Here is a 19,400-nt window from a genome sequence, read left to right on the forward strand (position 1 = left end):
AGAAAAATATATTGCATTTTAAGCCTTGCTTGAAGTAACGTCCATCTGATTGTTCACTACTTAACATGTTACTATTTTAAGGAAATCTGAGGAATGTTCAGTTTGTGTTAATTCTTGCACCCCCTTAGCAGTAGTGTTTTTATAGGCCAGCTGTTGTTCCTGGATAAGTGTACCCATGACAAAAGCATAAAGAAAAACTATATAAAAACACTGCACTGATGGTCTCGTTTGCTGTTGCATGTAATGTATGATCACCAGAAGGAAAATTGAGACTGTTTCAGAAATATTTAAAAGTTCCTTATAGCACCTTTAAATTTGTCCAAATATGTTTTAAACGAATGACAGCCTCAGCTATCTTGTTAAATAGCTATAGTATTTAGCCAATGTTAGCGTATTAAGCTTAAATAGTAAACATTATGTCTATTGTAACAGTAGCATTGTCGCTGTGAGCACTTTAGCACCTTAAAATAAGTCCATGTTAATCAGTAAATTAGCAATAAGTTCCAGCTTGTTATCATGGCTGTCATGTTTTTGAGTATTTTTTACATTCAGTTACTTTTATGAAGAGACTAATTATTTCACCATGGGTACTGATGTAATCCTCAATACAGTGAAAACATACACATTAAAATGAAGAGGTATTGCTTTATCTATATTAGCCTATTCAGTCAATCTTTGTTTCACTGGTTTTATCTCAGAACCGCCTCATGTTCGGCATTCTTTGACCTTTGTCAACATTTGAAAGTGCAAACACACTTCTCACATCTCCAGACAATCAATTCAGTTGGTTTTGCAGTGCTCCTTCTGATACCATTCACTTTGAATGGCATTTGCAGCATGTAACAAAAAGTGCTAGTGCTGCTTCCTGCAACAACAAAAATTATTTAAATCTGCCCTGTCTTTTTGGGTGTTCGATGAACACATTTACATGCTGAGTGTTGATGAACTGTTAAAGAATGTGTGGGAGTATATGTGTCTGTGTGTCTGATGATCCAAACACAGGGCTTTAGTTACAGCCAGCGTCTGAACAGGGCAGCAGATAAGGGGAGCGATGGAGCAGAGAGCATCAAACTCCATGTTACATCACAACCCTTACTCGACTGGACATCAATCTCACAGCCAATTATTTTTTCAGTGTTTTTTGTTCTGGATTTAGAAGCATGACATTTGATTTATTAAGCTATTAGTTTGTAAAAAGTTTCTATTTCTTTCCATGTACTTTGAAGGTGCACAATGTTGTTTCAGATGAGGTGGATTTGTTGACATTTGCAGTTGGTTTACAAAACAAACACAAAAATTTAATTTTTAGTATTGAATAATTATATCATCATAAATAAAAACAAAATTATGTTGAGGCACCAAACCTAAGAGTAGAATATGTTTGTCAACAAAATTGTGGGCCCTGCTGCTGTAAAGAAGCAGTGAAACAGTCACTTTTCAGGTAGCTTTCTAACTTCAAACAGTGTTCCAGGGATCCAATTTTTTTAATGAGGAAAGTTTGTTTATTCAGTTATGGCAATATAACTAAGAAAATGTTCATTTATCTGAAATAACCTAGTGCACCTTTAACAAGATATGTATTAACTATGTGTCTGGATGTTGTTGCAACCTAAATGTACTACATTTAAGTTTGCAAGATAACAAATGACATTATTTGGTTTTAATAAGTATATTTGTATTCTGTAAAGCATGTTTCCACTGAGCAAAATGAACGGTCAACATCTGATTTTATCTGAAGGGGCGAGAAAAAAAAACTGTTTACACCACTGTACAAATAAAAGGATAGGAAGATGTGCTAAAAGTAAACAATAATATAATCAAACAATCCCCTTAAATTGCTATTATCATTGTAATGTTTATATGTTCTTGCTGATAAATGTGCCATGTGTTTATTTTAACAGTGGGGGACCCGATCACTGGCGGGACCCTGGGAAGATAGCCAACCGCAAACTTCTCTGAGCCTTTCGCAAAGTTCGGTGGAAAATCCCGCTCATGGGGGTGACAGGTCAGAGGTCAGGGGGGGGGATTGTGAACAGTTTCCTCTCTGCTGGTCAAGAAAGAAAAAAAAAGTTTGAGAGAGCGCTGGACTTACATGACAGTGTCCAGGCTAACATTAGTTTCTCAGAACAAAATGATAGCTGCTGCTTGTGTGGGATGCTGTAAGGAAAATGGGGGCCCCCCATATGTGTACAGGGAACCCTTGAGAAAAGAGTGACATATAGAGGCTATACTTAGCGTCACATATTACACAAGGCGGGATAAAGGAGGGAGAGGGGGGGGGGGAGAATCTGAAATCTGCAACACAGGCCCTCGGCTTATATCAACAAGATGTCCATGATGAGAGAAGAAAGGACATTCCCTGACCGTCTGCTCTGGTCTATTTTGAATGGAGCCAATATGTCACATATGGTTTTTCTTTAAGCTGTAATTGGTGAATATAATGTTCCGAGGACACACAGTCGTTTGTGGACATTTTTATTTTTAACAAGAACATTGCTTGTTTTCATAGCGGCACCAGCTCCAAAAAAAAGTGTATAACCCCTCGACACAAACCACAAAACATTCTGTGGCTCCCATGTCGCAGGAAGCCTGGTTCCCATATGTGATTCTGACGTATATGAAGAAGGATGAGAAAGTATTGACATCCAATGGATCTGACTTGTCCCTCTCCCATTGTTTCACTTATACACACACACACACACGCGCGCACACACACACACACACACACACACACACACACACACACACACACACACACACACACAAACACACAGGGGTCCCAAGGGTCGTGACTCTAGTCATGCTCATGTGGAGTTTATGAGGTCCAGGCAGCTCCGGTTGCTCAGAGGGGCAGTAAAGAAGCAATAAAGATGTTAATAGCCCGCTCCCCCGGTACAAACTGTGCGCTCAAAAGAAATAAGCACAAACATGTGGCACCAAAATATATCCATTTAAGTATTTTATGACATTCCCAGCGTTAATACACACTCTCCAAGTATATCATCATAATAATTCCCAAGATAAATATGAATCAATTTGTAATGTACTTTTTTTTTTCATGAAACCAGTGACTGTATCCCTAGGGATCAGATTTATTAGCTGTTTTACATGTTGTACTTTACGGACCAAGGAAGCAATTCTCAAGAGTCAATTGTAATGTAACATGAAACCAAACTAGATCCGATAGCAGCTCTGTGGGACTCAACGCCAAAATTAGCCTGTTAAAGGTGTCAGCGATTGTGGAGAAAGGAAGAGAGTAGAAAATACATATATTTTACATTTACCTGTTAAACCTAACTGCTGAGTCAGTGTGTCTTGTTTCACCCCTGCTGTTAGTAATCCATTTCCTCCTGTTTGTTCCTTTCAGAGAAAATCATTAAACTGGATATCATTTGTTGAAGAAACTATTTTGGAGTTCTTTGATGGTATTCTTGTCAAATGTGAGAGCCGTGTTTCCAAATAAAACTAAAGATTGATAACAGAATGTTGTCATGAATTGATTTCCAGCTGGGAATATTTTAGTATTTTCAGTATGTTTAATATTGTTATTATAGAGAATGTACACGGGTCACAAAGAGCATTGTTGATTGATGGATTGTACTTAGGTAATCCTTATTCAGCACTATTTTGCATTTATTAAGTGTAACAAGTGATGAATGGTTCCCACTTTACAATAAGGGTCACAAATAACATTAAGAAATGGTTAATTATGCTCAAGTGATGCTCAATCAGCACTAGTATGCCTTTATTAGGTGTTCATTCATGAGAAATGGTTCCCACTTTACAATAAGGGTCACAAAGTCCATTAATAAATGGTTAATTACACTTAAGTAATGCCTATTAAGGTTGATTATACTTCAGTAATGCCTATTCAGCACTGATATGCATTTATTAAGTGTCACTTAATGGATACATTGTTCCCACTTTACAATAAGGGTCACAAAGAGCATTAATAAATGGTTAATTATGCTTAAGTAATGTTACAAAAATGACATTTGTTAACAGTTAACAAATGTTTATTATTATATTAATCAACTGTTGGTTCATGCTTAATTAATGTATTAACTAAGGTTAATATAGGATATTTATAAACATTAAATAATGTATTAATTAATACCTTAGTTAACATGAACACCATAAGTAAATGCTTACTAGACACATTAGTTAACAGTTAACTAATGGTTTAATTAACCCTTATTAAGCATTAACTAACCATTAATTAATGTACCCTTATTGTAAAGTGTTACCGTGAATTTTCCAAATAGATTACAGTGTAAAGTCATTGTGCTGAGTGTGTGTTCCTTACATATAATAAAAGATGGTCTCCTGATTTCTGAAACTGCAAACATATTATGTCAGGAATGAAGCATCTTTTGGGAAAGCCTTATATGTGGAGCAGCATTTCAACAAAAGTCAAATTTGTTCCAGGAGCGTGGTTTTAATGGTATCCTTGTAGGGAAAATGCATTGTTTATGTGATTTAGGTTTAATTTAAAGCTCCCATATTATACACTTTTCGGTTCTATTATACACCATATTATATGGTCTTAGTGGTCCCTAATACGTTTTTCTTCAATTGTTTGCTGAAAAAAACTTTCAGATAAATTATTGTACTATGCTGATGTTCAGCTAATCTCACAATGGCCTATTTTTTAAAAAGAGCTGCAGCTCCCCTTGTAAATATACAATCTTTGAGCTGAATCGGCAAACTCCATTTTCGGGTAGTCGGACTGGTGTGTCCTGGCCTTAAGAATTATTTAAATTGTAGATTCTACTGCTAAGAAAAAACCTGGACATACAGCAGAAGGAATAAACCACTGGGGGATCACAGAAGGTGTACCTCATGTATATGCACCAACATTGCTGTTGTAATAACTCAGAATTCTTCATGGGCGCAACAGAAGTTACACACTATAACTTTGAGATATACTGTTTTTGGTCTTCTTTTATGAGATTTTTCTCACGATGTGCTTGGTATCATATGCCTATGTGTGTTTTGCACTTCATGTGAATGACAATTAATAACACTTAAAACTTCAGAATTGAGAAGACAACATTAAATCGTGAAAAATATAGATTTATTTTTGGTTCTAAACAATTGAAGACAATTTTTGATTTGAACAAAATGGAACAGCAGGAGTCCACCTTGTGACCATCACCAGCACATGTTAAGTGCTTTCAATTTACCAATGCAGTGGGCTAAATTACAATAAATAAAATCACCGTGCAGACATGGCTGTCAGAGCCAGTAACTGCACAAACAGAGAAAAAAATGTCAAAATCTGCCATCTGTGGTTGTTATAGACTTGTGGGTGTCATTTTTTTTTCTTCTTCCAAGTAAACTGTCTCAGGTGTGTGTACTGGAATTCACTGCATTTCTGAAACAATGCAAAATTTACTCTGACATTTTTCTGTGGAAATCACAAATGATGTGGGCAGACAAAAATGACAAGGAAAATGCTGATGAAATCCCTTCTAACTCTGCTTGCTTTACAAAAGGGCTTATTTGCACTGCATAATGATACCCATTGTTTGTCAGACGGATTTATGAGATGGCAGTGCAGGAATGCGTTTCCTCCTGCGGCCAGCTGTGGTAACTCAGCTGCGTGTAGTGTACAGGTCTTCATCCTCCGGGCTGGACTGGCCGAAGTCCATCAGAGCAGGGTCTGCCTTGAAACCAGAGCCATCTAGAGGGAAAAAGAGGAAATGCAAAACAATCTTTAGTCACAAGCACAGAAGACAAGGCAAGGCAAGTGTATTTGTATAGCACAATTCAGATGCAAGGCAATTCAAAGGGCTTTACAAGGGCATACAAATACATCAAAATAAGATATTTATTTTGATGATCTCTTTTCTTGCAAGTTCACACATAAGGGGAAAACCTCAGCGAGTTACAACAGGATATGTTTTTTTCCTAGTAGAATGAGGTGATTTGGAACAGACAGACGAATGATGTTATTATTGTTCCAATGTAGAATAAAGTGTCATTTAATATCGTATCACTGCATCATAACATTCATTTTACGATCAAGTTAAAACTTTCTTTGATTGTTACAAACTGCGGGCCCAATTCATGACCAAGGTTCTCAGTCTGCAAACACACAGATGTTGACTCTGGTCGCATTACATCACTCCTCTCTCATGTTTTATTTAGCAGAAGAAGGTTCTGGTCAAGTCAATAGCATGCTGAACTCATTGGCTAATCAATCTGTCAAAGTGGTGTACATACTGTGTGTATATATAGGTTCTCCAAAGGCTCAAAGATAAGACGTTAGGGTTGAAGTTGAGTGTAACTGTTTGTTTATTTTTCTGCTGGACGCAAAATTTGTTTCTGACGGCAACTGAAAATAGCATAATTAAATCTCAACTTATCAAAAACTTTGGTATGTAACATCACACAAAACACGACTCAACATCTTCCAGGTGTCTAGGAATTCAGGTCATTTTCAGAAGAAATGGTGAGTGTGTATGTGTATGTGTGTGTGTGTGTGCACTTCAGTAGCAGTGGGTTGACTGTGAGTGCAGCAGGTGTTCAAAGTACCTTTGCTGTTTTCTGCTGCAGGCTGTTGAGGTGGTGGTGAGGGTGTAGGGGTCGGTGTCTCCTCCATGGCAGGTTCTGGGTCAGCTAACTCAGGCTGGGGTTCAGCTTCGGCCTCCGCTGACTCCACAACTGGCACTGCAGAGAAGTCAGGATGAAACAAGGGGTTAGGGCAGCAAGGGAATCATCAAAGCTACTGTTGAGCCCAGTTGACATGAACTAGTACACTCGTAGTTACGGTAAGTGCAACTGCTAATTGTTTTACATAAAAACTAAAAAGAAAGCTTTTCTGCCCGTCCCCACATCCCCAAAATCACAATGGTAACATACACATTTAATAATTATGTGTGGCGTGTTTTAGTCCGGATTTTCAGTAGCCTTTTCACTGCCGACCTTTGCACATGCAAATGATTGAACCAGCAATATTTATTTAAGGACACTGCTCCATGGGCTTAGCGCCGCCCAAGACCATTATGATTGGTTTAAAGAAATGCAAACAAGCCAAACACCCCCCCTTTATCAGAAATGATAGAGTGTGCTGCCAGACCATACTGCTAGCTGTAGTGTGTTTTGACTAAATTTCTAGTGATCACCTAGCCACACCCAGTTAAAAAAGCTCCTTGAGATTATGGGGCAGAATATTCCTGGTACCTTCTGGTTCCTCTGAGGCCTGTGGAGCAGATGGTTCTTCAGAGGAAGGGGCTGACTCTTCTAGGGCAATCTCCAACGGTGCAGTTTCAACTGGAGAAGACTCTAGTGGGACAGACTCTAATGGGACAGATTCTAGTTGGACAGATTCTAGTGGGACAGACTCTGTTAGAGATGGAACATCCTCCAGTGTCTCTCCCTCTGCTGGGCTGTGCTCCTCTGCTGCTGCTGCTTTAGTGTCTGAAGGCTCCAGACTTTCAACAGGAGCAGGGCTTTCCTCAGAGGCTGGGACGCTCTCTGTCTCTGCCGACACTGAATTCACCACCAAATCTGGACAGGAGAGGAAGTACAGTAAAACATCAGCACTAGTACAAGCACGGTCGGTGTGATTGAGTTAGAGGGGCAATCTTCATGCATTTACACACCTAAGTACACCTACAGTTCCACTCCTCAACTTCTTACTGCAATGTCACTTTTGAACTCATGGACAATATAATTGTTCAATGTTTACCAAGTGCAATACCACTGTGTTTTTATACATATTATTTTAAACAGTCCGTTGGTTCACTTACTTTGTTCACCTGCTTACTTATTTAAATGACTGGTACTTTTTTTTGTATACACTACTTGTTTACCATTTTACTTTACATTTCAACCAATCGTTGATCTTTGGTTCCACAGGTGCTACCCGGAAGACAAACAGTTGTTGACCATATACACACACTGACGTCACACAACTTGGCTGCAGCAAGGGTCTTCTGTTTGTACATTGCTAAACACTGCTAGGTGCTAGGCTGAGTAAACGGAAGAAATGTTTTCAATTGCAAATAGGACTTCGGCTCGCATTTATCAAGAAAAACAAGCGTTGGGCTTGGCCTCTACAGCAGCTCTTTGAGATTATGGGGCAGAATATTCCTGGTACCTTCTGGTTCATCTAAGGCCTGTGGAGCAGATGGTTCTTCAGAGGAAGGGGCTGACTCTTCTAGGGCAATCTCCAACGGTGCAGTTTCAACTGGAGAAGGCTCTAGTGGGGCAGATTCTAGTGGGGCAGATTCTAGTGGGACAGATTCTAGTGGGACAGATTCTAGTGGGACAGACTCTAGTGGGACAGACTCTAATGGGACAGACTCTAGTGGGACAGACTCTAATGGGACAGATTCTAGTGGGACAGACTCTGTTAGAGATGGAACATCCTCCAGTGTCTCTCCCTCTGCTGGGCTGTGCTCCTCTGCTGCTGCTGCTTTAGTGTCTGAAGGCTCCAGACTTTCAACAGGAGCAGGGCTTTCCTCAGAGGCTGGGACGCTCTCTGTCTCTGCTGACACTGAATTCACCACCAAATCTGGACAGGAGAAGAAGTACAGTTAAGTTGTGGGTTATTCGTAAATAACCACAAGGCCACATTGAAACGTGTCCGTTCACTTATATACCCTCTCAAAACACCCACGATTGCGATTTTGTAAAGACTCTACTCTTTACCAAAGCGGCAATCGGGATCGGCCAGGACAATTGCAATCAGTGTGCACCCCTAGTTGAGTGTGAATCAAAAGAGATGGAGAGGAGAGGAGAAAGAGAAGGAAGCAGACACCTGTGTTGGTCTCTGCGGGTGTTACTGGTGACCCCTCCTCCTTTACCACGGCGACAGAGGGCTCCTCAGCGACGGGGACAAACTCTGCTGATTCCACCTCTGTCTCTGGTGGGACGGTAGCGCTGTGGCCTGGGCTGGTCTCTTCACTTACTGCACACTCAGGGTTTGGCACTGGAGCTGCCTAACAAGAGGGGGAAAAATTAACCTGTTCAACCAAGACTTGCATACATTATTCTATATAAAAGTACTAATATGAATAGCACTATTGATTTATCGCACCAAGACTGTAGTCGTCAGTGACAAAGGTAAGACGTTTAATCTATAAAGAGAATAGAGCACTATAGCTGTACAGTTTCTTTGAACTTTTCACTTCTAATAGGATGGATTTGTTAAACTGACTGTAGAGTTAAAAATAAATAGCTTACATTACCATTTTACATTTCAGGCATTTTGCTGAGACCACAACGGAGTGACTTACGGTGAGTTTAACAGCATAAGCTTTCATTTTTTTTTATAAAAATCTCCAAGCAACTACATATCAAGTGCAAAGAGCTCAATATGAGTTAAAATACATTTATCATAAGAAGGGAAAATTGCTGGGTAAGGAGATGGAAAAAAAAAACACCTTCGGAGAGACAGAAGGGATTTTTTGAGCGGGTAAAAGATAAGAGCGGAAATCATTTGATGAGTTCCTAATACTGTAGATGGGTTGAGCCACTGTTTTGGTTTGAGTCACACACACAGTAGCCAGGTTTCAATGTCAAGGGAATCTTTTGAAAGTATGCAACAACAAAAAAGAGATAAAAGAAAAAGAAATGCAAATCAGGTGCATTTCCAAAAAGCAGTTGGTTGATTAACTAGACTAGTTTCGTAGGAAGATGACGGTATAGGCAACGTACCGTAACATGGCTGTAATAAAAGGTAGAATAAGTAGGAGGAAAAAAAAGTGGAGAGTCTGCAGGAACTGTTTTCTATTGGGCAAGTTGTTATTGTCCTTTTGAAGTATTTGCCACGTTTACTGCTATTCAGATACGAAGACATTATGCAGATACTAAGTTCAATGTTCACTACGTCAGAACCTATTCGACAAATGTGTTTCCATCTCTCATATTTGCGCATTAACGCTTTTTTCCCACAAGTCAAAAAACGAACTTAGAGTAGCTACAATTGACTTTTGAATAGTTCTGAAACTTTCAAATTTTTCCTCTGATGATCATCAATTAAATTTAACAGCAAACGAGACCATCAGTGCAAAGAACGCTATTTCTATAGGGTTTTTCTTAATGCATTAGTCCGGGTACGCTCACCAAGAAACTACAGCAGGCGTCGACAAAACACAAACCCCTTTTGTCCAAAGGGGATGCTAGAATTAACACAAACTGAAAGTTCCTTGTAACCACAAGGTAGGAACTTGTAAACTGTATACTTATTATTTTTTAAATGTGTTATTAGTTTTTCTTTATCATGCAATACCCAGATGGTGAAACCTGCTTGTCCAGTACTTTCTGTTAAAAGCTAACTGTTTGCATCAAAATATAATGATGATAATAAATCTATTCAGTAACTCAGAATGACTATTAACCTCTGTTGGTGAAGCAGCGATCTCTATGGCGACAGGCTCCTTGGGTTTGGAGGCAAACAGTGAGGCAACTGAAGCACTGCTCCAATGCCCTACAGCATACACCTTCTTCCCAGTCACCTTGGGAAACAGAGAACATAATAGTGTTAAACTCAGGAAGAAATTAGGTTTGTAACTGGTCAAATGTAGAGGTCAGCATTAAAGGTGCAAGTGTAAGTTCTAGATTGCAACGCTCCCTTTAGAATAGTTACAAAGGCTACAGTGGCCTTCATGGACAAAAGGCTAGTTACAAAAGATGGCATCATCCACCACCGCCTCAAGTCTTTTCACAATATCAAGTGATGAGAAGATGTCTTTATTTATTCATTTATATTATAGTACTTCTTCGTCTTCCAACAGGTGCATTACTCCAGGACAGCCACTAAAAAAAATACATATGGCCATACTGTGCTACTGTAGTAACTTGGTGCAGTGTAACATGGCAACACCCCGCTCCTATGTAGATATTAAAGGCTCATTCTAAGGTAATTATTATTTTTTTTTAAATCTAGCGATATTATAGTCCATTTCTACCAAGTCTGTTCCGAAAAATGCCAATAAATTCTACACACTGAACTTTAAAAAAAAAGAAAGCAGTGCTACCTTTAACACGGACACAGCTTGGGCTGGGTAGCACACTGACGCTCCTGCACCCATCAGGCCCAGTGGAAGGGCTAACCTCTTGAAACGAGAGCCTGCAATGGAGAATGGCAAATATTCAAGCTTGGCACAGACTAAAGCCTGGAGTCCAAATTCATCTGGGACCATTGGATTAACAAAAGGTCACATACACACGGCCTGTTGAAGCTTGACACAGGTTAAAGACCCCCATTCCGACATAGTCTGAACCGGACTATGCCAACATTTCGTGGGCAGATGGCTATATTAGGAATAACTTTTTTTTTTTTTTTTTTTACATTAAGGATCCCCATTTGTTGTTACCGTACCAACAACTATTCAGCCTGATACATCAGATAAAACGAAAAAAGACATTCCCCAACATTACATAACTACTTCTATCTACTTGTATGTATGTTTCCTATGTAAGGGAATAATGGACACGATAAACCAGTGAACTATAGTGTCCCTACTACTGACGTTACCCTAGCATCCCAAATGTAATCAATCCTCACATACCCACTATCACATGTGACTAATAATGTGACTATTTTTTGACTATTTGCCATCTTTACTGTAGTTTATTTTTAAAACTGATCTCACTTGAAGCAGATTTCTTTAGGGCATTGGTTTTAGGTATAGGTAGTGTGCTAGACTAAGGGTGCAATACATGCATGTTTCGATATAATGATATTGGTGTTTAAATGTTATTTAACTGACTCCTCTACAGAGTGATAAAGTCAAAAACTAAGAAGTGCTGAGAAAACTGAAACTGAAACTGAACAACACATCATATTCTACTTCTCAGTACCCCTGTGGTTTATCCGTCAGGTGACATATGAAGCAAGTTGTGGTCTGCCAAAGCCGATTGGCTGTGACACCTGACTGGATGAAACTCAGGTTAAATGTGCTTCAAGTGAAACTGTATCATACGTGCACCTGCTTTATGAAACTTGCATGTTATATAAGTTTCAAATCCGAGACTGGTATGACAAATAAACAGGTTAAGTATTATTGTATCATTTTTTTACAATTTTATATTGACACGTACACATTCGACGTGGCATGAGAATTCAAAAGTCAAAAAATGTGACACTGCAGGCCGGGGTAACTGTCATTGTAATCAAGCGCACATAGATAGCTGACATGCTAGAATGACATGGCGTGCTAAGGACTCATGGCAGTTCCTTTTGTATTTCATAGTGAGATTACCTGTTCCAAATACAATGTCGATACATGTAAATACTATATATAGTGACAGTGAATATTTTCAGTGGAGAAAAATTGCAGAACCATACAATATTTCCCAGTCAATAATGGTAGAAAGGGTTGTGATTGTGTGTGTGTGTGTGTGTGTGTGTGTGTGTGTGTGTGTGTGTGTGTGTGTGTGTGTGTGTGTGTGTGTGTGTGTGTGAAGGTAACCCTAAGCTTTAATGCATTTAATACATTTGATACATTTTGTTCAATGAAAATTGGGATGATGAAAGACCTAAGAGTACTGTAAAATTGAGCAATGTCCTGTTTGGTGGTGTTTTTTTTTTTTTAAATAAGCGGACTGAAAATGTTATCAATCTTGTATGATGATTATAGGCTTAAATAGTTTGAGACAACATAACTGTATTTGACCATGTCTGATGCTAGCATTAATAAAGATTGACAGAGGACAACATATCTGTTCCCAGGAGGCCTAAAGTATGATGTTGTGACTGGGAATCAGAATACCTTTCCGTGCCAAGAACATGCCCAGCAGGCCAGCCATGGTGATGGTGCCAAATCTGGGTAGAAAGCCCGGGGGAGGGTCCTTCAAGTAATAGAAGACATCTGAGAAACACAGGGACAAAGTCAACATGATGAAACAAATATTCTGGAATTGTCTCAATCCGGGACCACTGCTCCTATTTAACCTCTGACAGTATTTAAAAACACCTCAATAGTAGCAATAAGAGTGGTGACTTGAATAATAATGAATTTAGAAAGATGCACTTTTTTTAAATTGAATTTATTTACAGATTTATTTATTTTTTGGATGCACCTGTATCTGTGATGCTTTAAAGGTACCCACAATGAACTCACCTTCTGCTCCATGGTACAGATTGACACCTCCTGTTTTCACAGACAGACAGGCACCCTGCAGGGAACATAGAACAGAGCTGAAATCAACCACCACAACAGGCCGTCAAGAATACAAGAGCGGATATGGAGTCGAGTGTGACTTGTTGTTTTTTTCCTGCGTCTTCCACAGTATCAAACTGTCAAATCTCATCGCAGCAAAACACTACAGCTGCAGCTCTGACTGCATGAGCTCTATTTCCTGTCTGACTCCTGAACTTTGCTGTTTGCAGAATTGTGCCCGCACAGTGCACTCGAAGCACGTGGGAGAGTTTTGCTCTGTAACCGCTAACAAAGACAAAAATCAGGGTTGGAAAACTAACACTGCAGGTGGCAAGATAAGACGTCTTGTTTGTGACGTCGCTGTTGTTCCATTCATGTTACACTTCATTTACATCCATCCAAGACAGGATGTGATTGTGTGAGTTAAAGGTGGAGTCAGCGATTCTGGGGGATGCTTGTTGTCAAAAATCACTATTTTGTCAAAATCAGTGAATATGTCCTCACATTTTGCTACTTGTCCGTACTATGAGGGCACTGAAAATGAACCCAGTGTGAATACAGTACACAACACAGGCTCTGGTGCTAGCTACTGTGCTCTCCTTTTGTTGACATATACACATTGTTTACATACCAGTTTACTGCTGTGTATTAACACTGGATTTATATTTCAGCGTGCACACAGTACAGACAGGTAGCGGATCGTGCGGAGATATTCACTGATTTTGACAAAAAGCCTTCTACAGAATCACTGACTCCACCTTTAATTGTGCAACAGGTGGGTGGGTGTCTGTGAACTTTAATTGATTGTTATGTACCGCTGTATATACGAACAGCAAAGTCTTAATACCTTCACAGCCTGAGCGATTGGTAGTACGCCCTCTCTCGCTGTAGTCAGCCCACTCTGAATAAATCCCGGCTTCTCTGGAACAAAGTGAGCCTGAGCAGACTGTGGCAGCGGCGTGTAGATGTTGAGCTGGGGACAGAGGGAAGGATGTGACTATGACGTGTGTGCAACAGCTCACTCAATGGCAATGACTTTTATCACACCAGATCTGCCCACGCATTTAGGAGCGGCCGTACCTTTTCTCGAGTGATCAGCCCGTCAGCAGGCGATTCACACTCATAATACACACGGATGGAGGCAATGCCCAGCACCGTCGGGACGGCCACTATCACCACCTACCACACAAGAAATATAATATTAACAATAATAAACTCGTATTTGTAAAGCATCTTTCATACAATAAAATGCAGCTCGAGGTTCTTTACAATATAGAATGTGCATGCACAGAAGCCTTTGCATTAACATTGAAATGGAATATGGACATAGAACAGGGATAGGTTGACATGTGAAAACAGGATGGAAAGAAAAAGCAAACCTAGGATAAAATGATGCAAAAAATACACAGCTAACTTTAGAATCCGACAAGCCGAAAACCAGTGACAGACACTCGTCACTGACAGATGACTCGCATCACGTGGTAGGCGAAGTCCATGCCTTAATTTACATATGTGAAAGTAGTGAAACCACAACGTAAAAATTCTCCATTAACAGTAAAGGTCATGCAGTCATGTTTTACTAAATACATATTTTTAAACTGGCGTACTTGGTTTAATTGTTGTAATACCAATTAAGGCCTTATTTTTGGATCGATAAATACAAAGCCTGTTAAGACTTTTAAGGATCAGCAGGAACTACGTCAAACTATATTTAATATTCAAATCATTTGTTGTGCATGCATGGTGAAATATAAGTGGAGCAAGTAGCCTACACTGAAAAAAAAACTATATTTAGATACAGCACTAAAGTAAGCGTATCATGCCATAGCTACAATATTATGTCTTTATTATGTATATTATGATATGTTTGAACTGCATTCACTGAATATTGTGGATAACTCACTATAATGTGAACATAGCCTCCAGTCAAGCTACATAACAGTCAGTGACGTAAAGATACCTCTCGATGTGTTCGTATGGTTGCAAGATGTGTTAAAACTGTCTATATTTGCAAACGAAGCTGCTACATTTGATTTCGAGACGACATGGTGATACAAATGCTCAAGCTGCTGTCAAATAAACGCTGTGTGTGGTTAGCATTGAGGCTAATACAGCAGACGTATTTAGCGTTAAATGCCTGAAAAGTGACAGTCATTTCAAGTGTTGCATTTAACGAGCTGCGGGACAGTTGCCGCTGACACCAAACGCGAACACTCATTGAAAACACACGTGCCAAACGCAACAAACTTTGTGGTAAAGTAAAAGTAAAAGTCAAGCGTTCACCTTGGCCGCCATGACAGTGCTCCACCTCCTCCTACTTCTTCTTCTTCGTTTTCTTTGGGCTCCTCAGCGCCGCCTCGACTCGTCCAAACCACGGTGAGCTGCTGCCACCCAATGGACGGAAACAGAGGCAACAGCAGCAGTGATCTCATTCATTGTGTTCTCTCTTGTCCATGCATGTATCTTTAGTAGACTTTACTTCAATCAGACATCTTCAGCTAGCCTAATTTAAAATGCTGCTGCTCGAGTCCTCACTAGGACCAAAAAAGTGGATCACACCAACCCAGTTCTGAGGCAAGGCAAGTTTGTATAAAGTGCAAAATTCAGACACAAGGCCATTCAAAGTGCTTTACAGGGGCATACAATACACCAAGATTAGATATTAGAAATTGCACTAAAAAGATAAGTAAAAACAAATTAAATAGGATACATAAGATTCAAGATTAGACATTAAACATTTAGACAGCGAAACTGAATGGCTGCAATGAAAATGACGTGAAAAAAGTAATCAAATCATAAGTGCAGTTTGTAAAACTATGTCCCTCTCCCCATGGTGCAATCAGTTTTTATAGCCTAAATATAGCCTATACCAGAAACTAGTATAGAATACGTGCAGATTGTGGAACACTTTCCGTTGTTGTTGCCTGCTCCTGTAATAAACCTAGTGAATACTAAAGAGGACCATCCTCTATGTGTGAACTGATTATTTTGTAGAAACGTATTGATTATGTTCACAGTTTTTTTTGTGATCAATTTGCTTATTTGAACCAAATTTGACTTTCATATATTTCCCTGTTGTGTTTGTAATTGTAGACTTGGAGACATACAGAAGATGTTGTTTTCTTACTGTTTTCCTACCATGTCTTTGTGAATACAGTTTTTTTTTAAATGGTCTGGTCAAGGTTAACAAAAAAAAATTACTCATCATAGGATTATATAGGTCACATACATACATAATCTTTTGAGAAGGACCTGTATATATATATATATACTGTATATACACGTATATATATATATATATATATATATACTTCCATTTCTGCAGAAAAGCTGAAAGATGAGAAGCCATTCTTTGTTCCCTGAAAAAAGCCTTGGTGAGTTTTCCTCTTACCTTTAGTCCATTTCAGCTCATGCACTGGACTGCTTCAATTTCCATAGCACTTGATGAAATGTGCTTGTAAGAGCTTGCTCCATAATGTATAATAAGTGACCCAAAATGTCACAAGTTGCTACGTTTTGAGCAAAAAGTTATTACATTTTGGGCTCAGCATTTTGTTACATTATCGAGCATTATTACATTTGTGTCGTTGTTACATTCCAGGCTCTTACAGGGCTTCAGGCGGCAGGTTAGCCGGGCTCTGCGGTATGTTGGGTTAAGGGACCTCGCTACTCAAATGTAGGCTTTGGTTTACCAACATAGGCCTGAGTTTATCTAATCAGGCTTTGTTTTACCCATGCAGGCTTCACTGTAGGCACAATAATGCCAATACATTCGACACACTGCACCATACAGCATCAACATTTTTGTTTTTTAAAATTAAATGTTAAAATTTCTGAGGAAAAAAATCAACAGAAGAGTGAATACCAGCCCCTCCATTCCATTCATAAACAGCCTGTTCTTCCACACTGAATATGAGCTCTTGACCTATGGCAGATAATGCAGAATCCTTTGTTGTAAACCCAACCTCAACTTTAACTCACTTGTTTCTACCTTTGTCAAATTTTTAAACAATGCTGCTTGACAGATAGATTTTGCAATAGTGACGTGGTGTTCTACTGTGGGGTGTGGGAATAAGTGTAATGTGAAATATGTTTTTGCCACCGGATTTGCGCAATACTTTGTGTGCTATTTATACATTTGGTGCTGTATTGTTTGCTCATATGTTTTAGTTTTATTTATTCTAACTGTCAGGGCATTTAATTGTGTATGCAGCTTGGTAAGTATAAGTATATCGTATTGCATGTCTGACCTTAATAATGGGGCGGTCACATTGCAGAGAAGGCAGAGGGGTCACAAAGTGTTATGTAAGGGTCCAACATGGGAACCCCTGACAGACATTTGACTCGATCGGGCTCAGAACAAAATACAACCACCATGCCATGGGTGGATGCGTAGCACTGCATGTATTCCTTAGTTTATTTTTTTATTGTAAAGGTCGATGCTTATGAAGAGTGAGTGTCAGGTATGGTGTCAGTTCAAATGACCTTTTAGATATAAACTTCAGCTATTGCAGCTGTAAGAACTGTAAGAGCATATTGTGTCTGCCCCTGGCCTATGTGATGGTCCTGGTATAACATGAGCACAGAAGACACTGCAACGCTGTTCCAATAAATCCAAGAAAAGCCACACATAAACAAATCATAGCTCATAGTGCAGAGGACTCAGTTTATTGAAGTCAAAGTTTAACAACTTAAGTTTACAATCTGTATTTTTTGTAATATATATTCATATATATGAAACCAAAAAAGGCTACTTTAGGAAGAATAAATGTCATTTTCTTTCTTTTTTGAATATCATCTTGAGTCAGTTTTAATGTACAGAATAACAGTAAGCTAATAGTATCCTTGAAAAAGAGCAATATGTTCCTTTTTTTAATGTCGCAGTGCAACTTACATCTTACACACCTGTGCAATGTACCATGAGGTGTACACACCTGAAAGAACACACAGTGGAATCTCCCTTTACGGCCTGTTTCTGCAGGTCTACACACACAAAGATCCGTGAGGGATTAACACACACAGTCTGTGCCTACAAAAACATAACTGGCCCGCCTTTAAATCTACAGTATGTGGCCTGCTCAGTGGCACAGCACTTGGAAAGAGAAGACCAATGTTACAGATGAGAAACAGAGGTTACCGAGGTCTGCAGACTAAATACTGTATTGTAACTCTTCTACAGCTGTGTGTGTGTGTGTGTAGGATCGCCGGTATAGTCAGTCCATCGTTGCCTAAAGAGAGGGTTGGGAGGCACAGGGAAAGTGCTTGCATCATTTAGTTTCTTTGTGGTAGTCGCAAATTAACCATAAACAAAACAAAAACATGAGCTATATCTCTTGGGGGGTGTGTGTGTGTGTGTGTGTGTGTGTGTGTGTGTGTGTGTGTTTGATATTTCATGACAGTGTGACATGTTGAGAAACAAAACCTGAACCTACAGTCAAATAATTACAGTAAAATATGAAGGATAAGTACAGATAGTGGCGGAGGTGCACCAAGTGCCATTAACTCATGTCTTTCAGGGTCTTGGACACTGGGGGGCACTGTGGAGTTCTTGGCCTGTTATGCAGATGAAGCGATTCATTTGATTTTTCACAGACATTACAGACCATTCAGTGTGTGGTATATCAACCATATTCTTGAAAGGGAATCTCAAAATAGCATTTGTTTAAAGGATAAGTACGTGATAAGGTCCTTTTAGCTAACTTCCTGTCAGTCAGCAGTCCCCTCCCTCATCCCAACGTCACCACCAGATGAACGTGCAGCCGTGTTGGTCAGATAGTGTCGCGATGGAGAGCCGCGAGTCATCGTTCACGGGCACAGAGACCCGCCTCTTTATAGCACGCTGTCTCCTGATTGGAGCGTGATACTCGAAATCTAACTGTCAATTACTGCAAAGCTGAATGACTGGGAGACCTATGTTATGAACTGTGCATACTGTTTAAGTGATGGCTGTATGAATATAGAGAGATTTAAGTCGTATATAAACAAAATGATCACATACTTCTCCTTTAAGTCGTAACTGTACTGTTGTCTTTCAGGTAAGATTCCTGAAAGCCTTTGGGCATTTGTCATTCTTTTCTATGTAAACCAAAAACATCAAATTGAAAACCTCCTAGTGGTAGCATGCTAAAGGAGGGATCTGCATTAGATCAAGTCAGTGCCTCCCATCAGTCATTGTACAGTGTGTGTGTCTTCAAACACTATCGAATGAAAAATGAAAAAAAAAAAAAATCTATGAACATCAATTAAAAAGTCATCAGTACAAACAGTACTTTTGCATGTATC

General features: G+C 39.4%; 1 protein-coding gene across 2 annotated transcripts; it reads right to left on the reverse strand.

Annotated features, from left to right (window-relative positions):
* Positions 1 to 5,060: 5,060 nt before the first annotated feature.
* On the reverse strand, positions 5,061 to 15,462 carry apool (apolipoprotein O-like). 2 transcript variants are annotated; one of them, XM_080035109.1, is made up of 13 exons: positions 15,402 to 15,462; positions 14,199 to 14,297; positions 13,966 to 14,091; positions 13,080 to 13,134; positions 12,729 to 12,827; positions 10,992 to 11,083; positions 10,353 to 10,469; positions 8,771 to 8,951; positions 8,314 to 8,524; positions 8,108 to 8,268; positions 7,189 to 7,515; positions 6,541 to 6,675; positions 5,061 to 5,686 (listed from the first exon to the last, which is right to left on the reverse strand). In XM_080035109.1, the coding sequence occupies exons 1-13, from the start codon at positions 15,411 to 15,413 to the stop codon at positions 5,598 to 5,600; spliced, it is 1,704 nt and encodes a 567-aa protein (XP_079891235.1). In that variant the 5' UTR covers positions 15,414 to 15,462; the 3' UTR covers positions 5,061 to 5,597. The 2 variants fall into 2 exon arrangements, with proteins under 2 accessions (XP_079891235.1, XP_079891234.1); XM_080035108.1 differs by having other exon boundaries at positions 8,108 to 8,524.
* Positions 15,463 to 19,400: the final 3,938 nt, after the last annotated feature.

Source organism: Ammodytes marinus, assembly GCF_949987685.1.
Source record: "Ammodytes marinus genome assembly, chromosome: 10".
Lineage (NCBI taxonomy): Eukaryota > Metazoa > Chordata > Actinopteri > Uranoscopiformes > Ammodytidae > Ammodytes > Ammodytes marinus.

Bases quoted from the DNA above. Each gene is read 5' to 3' on its own strand.
- apool (XM_080035108.1), bottom strand. The intron at 8,952-10,352 runs GTTAATAGTCAT...CCCTCTTGTTAG, and splicing joins TCGCTGCTTCACCAACAGAG to GCAGCTCCAGTGCCAAACCC. The intron at 6,676-7,188 runs GTACCAGGAATA...ACTTCTCTGCAG, and splicing joins GGCCTCAGAGGAACCAGAAG to TGCCAGTTGTGGAGTCAGCG.